A 9842-nucleotide genomic window follows, 5' to 3' on the forward strand; every position below is an offset into this window, starting at 1 on the left:
GGTGAGCACAGCAGCAGTGGCAGGAGCCTCTCCCACTTCTGAGGCAGCGCTAAGGACCCCTCGTGGCCAGGCTGAGGGACTACCCCCCAGCCCCCAATGCATGAATGTCATGTACCCGGCCTCTCATCTATAAGCACTGTAGCTGCTAAGAAAAGTTAGTCATTGGTAAGTATGTCAAGATTTAGAAGTTCCCTATTTTTACTTAATGGTTACCCTTCTCATGTCACAGAATTTTAGAATTCAAAGAAATCTTAGAGAATATAAAGACTATGGTTATGACAATTAATATTGAGATAATAAAGCCAAGGCCCATCAAGGCTTTTTATTTCTAGGGCTACCCAATCTGTCAGTGGCAAAATAGCACTTTGAACCCAATTCTTACTCCCAGGGCAAGGCAGCGGAAGTATTAAGCAATTAACCATAAAAAAAAAAAATATGTTGCTATAGCTACAATACATACGTATTACTAACAATATTCAAAGCTACCACAAAGCAAGCATCTACTTACCATATGGTAGGTATATGCATCATACATTATCTGTCATTCTTATCTGTCAAAATATCCAAACTTTTCCATCAAGATAATTCCTCTCTAATACAACCACTGGATTCCACTCTGTGGCACCAAAATCAAAGTAACTTTTTATTCAGTGTCCTATTATTTCACTTTGCTAGACCTTAATCCTCTGTCTATATAATCTTTGAAAAATATACAAGAACTGTATTGTTTTCTTTCTAAACATAAGCTAGTCTTTTTTTATTATTATTATTTCTTTAGTACTCTTATGGATAACATTGCCAATTATTGGCAACTGAGGCCCAAAGAGATTGAGTTGCTCCAATGGGCCAAAACTCAAACCTCCTGACATCTTTGTCATTCTGAGATTGATAGGGAAAATGGTAAGGAAGCAATCCACGTGAGAGCACATGACCAAATCTCAAAACTAGACACAGCTCCAAGAAACAGCCCCACACAATGCACACACACCCTACTCCACACATGCACACGCACACACGAACTCATACACATGCACAGGCATGAAGATACCCAGACACACATGGACACACATGCACATAAAAGCACACATTCCTCCAACTTGTTTAAGAATTACAAAGAAAATAGTTGATCCCAATAGCAGTTTAACTGTAATGAAACACATCATAGAAAGCTGTTGATAAAGAGGTAAATATTTGCCCTGCTGGTGTAGCTCAGGTGGCTGGAGCATCGTCCTGTACACACAAGTGGACAGGTAAGTGAGTTCGATGTGCACATGCCCAGGTTGTGGTTCAATCCCCTGTGAGAGCAAGTGTGGAAGGCAGCCAATCGATGTTTCTCTCCCTCTCTCTCTTCCTTTCTCTCTCTAAAATCAATTTTTTAAAAAGTCCTACTAACGTATGACACAGCCTTTTCTCCTGTGACAAAAATCAAGGCAATAATGTAACTAATAAAAGTATTTTGATCCCTTTTCTTTTATTCCTTCAAAATAGCAGAACGAAGTCTTAGGGCTCATCTAATTTAACCCACCCCTTTTATAAAGAATCTTCCTCTATTTTCTCCTTTCTCCATGTCTGAGGTGGTTAACATTGCTCCTATTATCCAATATTTTAGGAAACCAATGAGTCCTATTCCAAAACAAAGAATGTGACTAAACAGAAAATATATTCAAGGTCAAGTATGAAAACCCCTGCCATCCTTCAAGGTAGGAAGTCATATTTCTCCTTATTACAAGTCAGCTCTTGACAATCTGCTCATCTGCCTTATCAAAGTTCTGTGAGAAAGCTCCACCTATTTGCTTCCATTTCTCTATCTAAGCATAACGATCACTCTTTCCATCTGTCATTATTTCTCCCCAAACTGTTCTGCAGTTCAAGACAAGCAAACATATTTTTACTTTCAGTCTCCCACACCAGCCCACATTCATTCAACAAGAATTTATTAAGCACAAATATATGCCAAGCACTGGGCTGGGTTCTAGGGCTATGCTGGTAGACAAAAATCAATGTGGATCCTGCCCTGAAAAGTGCAGAGTAGCCTGGTACAGGAAGCAGCTCCTACAGTAATAAATGGAATACATATAACAGCATTATGTGTGCCAGGCACTGTTTTGAACATATTCAGATTTTAATTGCCTTAGTCCTCACAATAATCCTCTGAGAGACATCATTTTTGTACAGAGAAGGAAACGGAAGCACAGAGAGGTTAGGTAACTTGTCCAAAGACATTACAAAGCCAGGAATATATATAATTACAAACTGTAATAAACTGTATGACTGAAAGTAAACGAAGAGAATTAGTGGGGTGGGAGTGTATGCTAGCCATCTGGGAAGTGTTTTGGTTATTATCATAGCACCAGTTCTCATAGGTCTGTGTTATCTTTTCAGAAGACCCACAAGGTCTAACTATTCTTAGAATAATAAAATATTATTGCCCTTTTCGCCATGTTGACATATGTACTGAAAGTGCAAAAGCAATGATAAATCAAATTTCATCCACCATTTTAGTACAAGTCCATGCAGTGCACCAGACTGTACCAGTAGTCACTGTACTCTTCACTATGAAGTTGCAGTTAAAAAAAAAGTCCACTTAAGAATGCCTTTGATGAAGCAGTAAAAATTATTGACTTTTAAAAATCTTGACCCTTGAGTACAAATCTTTTTAATATTCAGTGTGATGAAATGGGAAGTATGCATAAAGTATATCTGCTAAATATCAAACTACATTATCTAAAGGAAGTTATACAACTGCTTGAGTTGCAATGCTGAACTTTTTTTTGTGGGAAAACTATTTTATCTAAAAGAAGAACAAATTATGGTTCTTAACACATTGCAGACCAGTAGTTTTATTGCTAGCTTTACCCAGTGGCCAGATAAGTTTCTACTGAACGAGTACAAAAAACATCTTACATGTTAAGGCAAACTTTAAAATTAAATATCCATTGCATTTTGAAGTTATTTACTACATGTTCTTACAATCTAATATCTTTTTAAAATATGAGATACTTTGTAAAACATTAATATGAAGCGAGAATTCTCGTGATCTGTCTGCAATGTGTTAAGATTAATATACTTAGCAGACACATTCTTGAGAATAAATTTATCTCAAGGAAAGCAACTGACAGCATTTGTTGCCAATGAAAGGAATTTATGCTTTCAAGTGAAAAATAGAATTGTGAAAAGTGAAAACCTGAATCCATTATGAACATTTAAAGATTTTTCTGATGAGAAAAATATTAACAAATGTGATTTTTTGATATTGCATAATGAGATGTGCCAACATATTTTCAAAATGACCAATGCAGGATGCAAAAATAATGCCTTGGTAAAATGTACATTCAAAGATTACATAAACCAATGTCATAGTACTTCACTGCAACAGTGTATGGAAAGTTCATGGATAGAGTTTCAGACTCTACATTGTAACTAACCTTAAGAAACTACCTTTTTCTATCAAAGAAGAAAATCCAAAAAGGCTATGAAAATATTCTTCTCCTTTCCAACTACATACTTCTGCGAGGTCAAATTTTTTTCCTATACTATACTAAAGCCGCATACCACAAGTGTTTGAATATAGAAGCAGATGTGAAAATCCAGCTATGTTCTATTAAGCCAAATATCTTTTTTAATTTTAAAAATGTGAAACAATGCTATTCTTTCTAATTTTTTACTATATGCTTATTTTTCATTAAAAATGATATTTACATTAACATGTAATGGCTTATTGTTGCTGTTTTACTGATATAAATATTTAATGTTTTCTCAGTTTTAATTTCTAATACAATAAATACTTATAACTATAACCTACATTAGTAGGTACAGGTGTCCTGAAACCAAAAAGTTTGAGAACGGTTGCCTAAGAGTTTCTGAAACAAGGCCCATGTCATTAGACCATCCTATATAATAAAAGGCTAATATGCTAATTGACTGAGCAGAGGAATGACTGGTTGCTATGATGTGGGATCCTCAGCCAGAAGCTGGGCTCATGGCTGGCGAGTGCAGCAGCGGTGGTGGGAGTCTCTCCCACCTCTGCAGCAGTGCTAAGGATGTCCGACTGCCCGCGAGGAGGGAGCCTAAGCTGTCAGTTGGACATCCCCCAGAGGACGCAGGCCGGGCTGAGGGATCCCCCCCCCCCCCAGTGCATGAATTTCATGCACCGGGCCTCTAGTATAGAATAAGAGGGAAGAATAGTAAAATGTGTCACTGGATATTTATCTAGGTCAGATCATACAGAGCTGTCAGCCATAATAAGGAGTTTGAATTTTATTCAAAGTACTAGGGGCCCAGTGCACGAAATTTGTGCACGGGGGGGGGGGGGACCTCAGCCCAGCCTGCCCCCTCTCACATACTGGGAGCCCTCAGGGGATGTCCTACGGATGGCTTAGACCCACTCCCTGCTTCCCTTCGGGAGCGGGCCTAAGCCGCAGTCTGGCCTCCCTTTGTAGGAGGCGACCGGGCTGATCAGGGGAAGGCGCCAGCCCCATCACCCCGCTGCTGCAGTCACTGTCAGTCACCGCAGCCACCAAGGTGTTTTCATCAACATGGACTCCAGTGCCTTCACCATGAAAAAATGACAACTTTCTTTAGGCATTTTCAAGATGTGTCTTTCATAGGATATGGCATTTCTTTCTTTATTATTATTATTTTTATCCTCACCTGAGGATATGTTTCCATTAATTTTTAGAGAATGTGGAAGAGAAAGGGAAAGACAGACAGAAACATCAAAGTGAGAGGAACACTTTGATTGGTTGCCTCCTATATGAGCCTGGACCCCGGCCAGGGAGGAGCCTGCAACCTAGGTACATGCCCTTGGTCAGAATTGAACCCAGACCCTGCAGTTGGCAGGCCGAGGCATTATCCACTGAGCCAAACCGGCTAGGGCAGGATATGACATTTCTTAGCCCTCCAGCAGTGGACCTTCGTTTTTTTCTCCAGGAGTGTGGTGAAAAACCCTAGATCACCTTTTTGGATTCTTATTACCCAAATTACTAAGAATACCAGTGGCATACAGGGAGCTTAGCCAATGAGCGGTCAGAAAAGGTGTTTCCTCTACAGTTCACACCGATCCCCAGCTCAGCCCCTGCCCGGGCCTAAAGCCTCGGGGCCTGGGCAGCGGACCCCCAGACCCTCCCATCGCTGGCTCCGCCCCTGCCCAAGCTTAAGGCCTCTGGCCGAGGCTTAACCACCATCTTAGTTGGTTTAGTTTGCATACTTGCTCCTGATTGGCTGGGTGGCGTGGCTTGTGGGTCTAGTGGAGTGACGGTTAATTTGCATGTTTCTCTTTTATTAGTGTAGATAACTTTAAAATGTTATGTTTTTAAAAATGCAGCTGTATGTAATATGAGAGACAACATGAATGAACTAGGATTGGGGGATCTGAGATGGAGACATAGATAAATCTGTGATGTATTTTTTAAAGTACTTTGATATTTACCTCAAAATGAAGTTCCAAACAATATGTTTCCTGTTTCCATTTTGATGTTAAATAACTCAAGTTGCTCTATAATCAATCAAACTGAAGGTGGGATGAGAAGAATAAACCTACCCAACATTTTAGAAATGTCACTTGTACACTAAATCCATACTCAATATTCTTATATAATGATGTTTAAATTTACTTTTAGTCACAGTTTCAAATTTTTCTGAAAACGGAATACTATAAAATATTAACTTACAAGGCACCTATAATAATAAAAGCAAAATATGCTAATTAGACCAGATATCCTTCTGGATGAAGCCGGGGCTGCAGGGAAGCCCGGATCCCGGGTGCCAGAGAGAAGCTGGTGCCGGCAGCTGAGGGAAGGCCTACTCTTGCACGAATTTTGTGCTTCGGGCCTCTAGTATCCTTATAAGTTACATACCATGGGAATAAGTGAACCTGCAGATTCAATAATGCAGCAGGCACTATTAGAAACTATAGATAACAGAATCAACAAGACACACATTTATCCCAGCTCTTACCAAAGATTATTGGTAATCTTTGAGGACTCACGGCAGAACACTAGAAGTGTTTCAAATAATTTATCCATTCAAATAAACACTTATTGAGTATACACTGTGTGCCAGGATCTAGAGACAAAAAGATCTGAGTAAGACAGGGATTCTGCCCTAGACTTTCACTGACTAGTAGAAAGAATTAAAAATATGTATTTCCAATTATGATGTAGAATGTCGTAAGCACTATTATAGAGGCATGTGTGATGTACCAATTCAAAAAGAAGTGAAGGGGGCCACAAAGGAGAAAAAGTTTACCTGAGTGTTGAATGGAAATCAGCTAATACATGGAGTAGGGAAGAGGGAAGGTCTGAGATATGAAAACCCCTAACAGGTGAAACAGGGATATAGGTAGGTCAGAAAGGCTGGTGTCTAATGTGCGTTTCAAATTTTTAATTTTAAAAGGGGTAAAACATCAATTCTGTAATCTACACGTAAGTTACCCTAATAACCATATTCAAAGGAATTACTCACTACTCAATATGGTTTGGGACCACTATAGAGAAAAACACAAACAGCTATTAGAAATCAGGTATGTTACCCCCTTACAGTCATCTTCACAAAGCAATTGATAGTTCAGGTTATTTCATCTAAACACGATCCTGATCCTCAAAGAGCTTACCTTCTAGAACTAGAGAGATGCGGTAACCACTAATTACAGTGTGCACAAGGTAACAAATCTAACAGAGGTCAAGGTGCCATGACAGCCTCTTCCTATAGAGGCAGGGCTGGGTGAGAAAAGCCTTCAGTGTTGGTGATGTAAGTGGTATCTTGAAAGATGAGTGGGTGTTTGACACTGTAGACAAAGGGGACAGAGAAGGCATTATACACAAGAGCCTATGCCAAAAAAGAAATGCCACAAAAGAGCAAGGCCTATTTACAGAACTGCCAATAGACCAGTTTGAGGCAAAAGAAGCTAAGAAGGGGCGACAAAAAATAAGGACAGACAGACTGGGCATTGATCACCATGCTACAGAGTTTGAATTTTAGCCGAGAAGGAATGGGGAGGTAAAAAAGAAGAGAGATAGAATCAGAGTTGCCTTTTTAAAAATGAAACATTTTAGAATGATTTTGATAACTAACAGATGGTTTGAAGGGGGTAAGAAGCAATTAGGAGACTGTTAGGAATGTACAAGAAGGGACAGGGGCTGTTAGGAATATACAAGAAAGGACAGGGAATGTTAGGAAGGATAGGGACCTGCACAATCTCCTAAATTCAACTTATCTTTTCTGCCAGACCTTCTCTTTCTGGTAAATGGTATGTAATACCATTACTTCAGTGAATTGCATAAGTCTCCTAGAGCTGTCATAACAAATACCCACAAACTTGGTGGCTTAAATGAACAAAAATTTATTCTCTCACAGTTCAGGATGCCAGAAGCCCCAAATCAAGGTGCTGGCAGGGTTGGTTTCCTCTGGAGACCCTGAAGGAGGAACTGCCCGTGCCCATCTCCTAGCTTTTCGTGGTTGCCAGCAATCACTGGCATTTCTTGGCTTGTAGACCTATCACTCCAAACCCCGATTCCATCGTCACAGAGCCTTTCCCCCTGTGTCTCTTTATGTCTCTGAGTGTCTCTTATCAGGGCACTTTCTTTGAATTTAGGGCCCACACTAATCTGCTATGATCTCATCTCCACATTTATATCAGTTACATCTGCAAAGACCCCATTTCCAAAGGAGGACACATTCTGAGGTCCCAGGTGGACATAAATTTGGGGAGACAATACTGAACCCACTATAGGCATCAACCAATACGTTTCCCAAACGGGAAACGTGGTGTCATCCCTAACCCTTCCTCTTCCTCATCCTCTGCATCTACGTTAATTATCAAATCCTGTTTCTACTTCTTTAATGGAAGGTTATCTCCCTTTCTCCATTCCCATTCCATTTTCATTTCAGTAACAATCTTGTCTATATAGCAAACTTCTTGCTACAGCACTGGATGAGCTCAATTATTGCTCTCGTTACTGCGCCTGTTACTAAACAAGTGAGTATTGCTGGACAAAGTCACACAACAAGGCAGACTGGTTGTACAATGAGTGAGATGCGAAAGCCAAATTAAGTCCTCGACATTGCCTGACAGGCCTTCTATTCCTCTGACCACCTGGCTCCCCCACTCTTCGAAATCTCAACTATTTCAAATCTTTTCACTCCCCTCAAGCTCTCACTTTCACCCACTTTTAAGAGTTGTCCTGGGCTCCTATTTTAGAGACTAAAGAAACCACCACACAAAAAACGCCTCAACCTCCCACCTTCTGCTCTTACCATCTCTCCTTTCTCTCCACACATAATAGCTAACCTTTCAAGACAAGACCATTCAATCTACATGTATTTAGGATCTCATCTTCATTCAGGGACCTTACTAATACCAATTATACCTCTTTTTCTCTAGAATACCCAACTTTCCCCGGAACTATATGGTTCTCATTGGCTTATAAATATGTTCGTTTTTTTCATTTAAAAGCAAAATGAAAACAAACCTCCCTTGACTGTCACACTCTCCCTTCCCGCTATCGATCCAGCCACTTACTTAATCCCTGTAAAATGGGAATCACAACACTAAGCCGGTCCCACGGGGCTGTTGTGAGAATTAATCAATATACATAAGAGACTTAGGACTGTAAACAGAGAAGGACACTGATACTATCATGCTTATCCCACTAAATTTTCCTAAGAGCTTTGATCAAATTCCCCTAAATAGTTCATGCATGCAGGAGATAGTATGTCTGTGTAAACAACAGACACTGATCTGAAACTGTTAAAAAAACAAACAAAACAAAAACCAGGACTGTGTTTGTCTACTGATACACAAACCGAGCTTATCAATACGAAGGTAGATGTAAAAACTCAAACGTTAAAAGGTGGGTGAGGGTATTCTATTGGCAGACAATCTTTAAGCTTCCGTCTTAGGTGAATGCAGTGTGAACAAGCAGACTGGTGGAATCGGTTCCACCTCACAGGGCAGGGAGGTGGGTGGTGGCACCGGGAGACCCACACGTGCATCGACACCCCTTTTCCCATTCCAGCCTCACCTCGCTCCTTTCCTTCACACACACACACACACACACACACACACACACACACACACACACACACACACACACTCACACACTCCCCCTGGCACTGGAGGCCCAGGGACCCCCCAGCGGGCAGTCTCCTAGTCGTTTCACGGAGGCCTGACCTGGGACCTGCGGACTGCGGATGAATGCCGCCTCCCCAGCGCCCAAAGCTCACCTCCAGCTTGTGGTTGATTTGGGACACAGTCTGGACTTTGTGGCAGAGCTGCGCAAAGCAGGAGCTCAGGCTGGTCATCTTCTGTCGCCCCTCGTAAGTGATGTCCGCCTGGTCCGGATCGATCTCCCCCAGGAGCAGATCCACATCCACGAAAGCCTTGTCGAACTCCTTCTCCAGCACCTCCAGCCACCGGAACATGGACACCCCACCCGGGGAGACTCCCACGGCGCAAGAGGCGCCCCCGGGTCCCCCTCCGGCTCCAGCCGGGCACGGTCCGCCCGCCGACATGGCGCCGCCGAGGGCCTCCCCCGACTGCTGCTGACCCCAGCCGCCCACCGCGCGCGAGAGGAACTGCTGGGGCCGCGGCGACCCCGCGCGCGCACGTTCCGCCCGTCCCCTCGTGGGGCTAACGCCGGCCACGGAGCCCGGAGTGGCAGAAGCGAGAGGCTGGGGCAGCGGCGGTGGCACACGGAAGAATGCGCCGTCCCACGTCCCCGCCAGCCCTGGCTGCGCATGCGTAGGCAGACGCCGCCGGCCGGGCGACGTGGGCGGGACTAGGGTTGGCCGTGGCCTATGAAAAGCCTCCGCTGGTGGACCGGCCGCCGGCGGCCATTTTGACT

General features: G+C 42.5%; 1 protein-coding gene across 3 annotated transcripts in view; it reads right to left on the bottom strand.

Moving 5' to 3' along the window:
• Positions 1 to 9706, bottom strand: part of GOPC (golgi associated PDZ and coiled-coil motif containing) — a 31104-nt gene extending 21398 nt beyond the window's left edge. For 2 of the 3 annotated variants that reach the window (XM_059700159.1, XM_059700157.1), the window contains exon 1: positions 9223 to 9706. In XM_059700159.1, coding sequence (XP_059556142.1) covers positions 9223 to 9510 — 288 coding nt within the window. In that variant the 5' untranslated portion in view covers positions 9511 to 9706. The remainder of the gene's footprint in view (positions 1 to 9222) is intronic. The other variant, XM_059700158.1, reaches the window with a different exon arrangement.
• Positions 9707 to 9842: the final 136 nt, after the last annotated feature.

Source organism: Myotis daubentonii, chromosome 6, assembly GCF_963259705.1.
Source record: "Myotis daubentonii chromosome 6, mMyoDau2.1, whole genome shotgun sequence".
NCBI classification, from domain to species: domain Eukaryota; kingdom Metazoa; phylum Chordata; class Mammalia; order Chiroptera; family Vespertilionidae; genus Myotis; species Myotis daubentonii.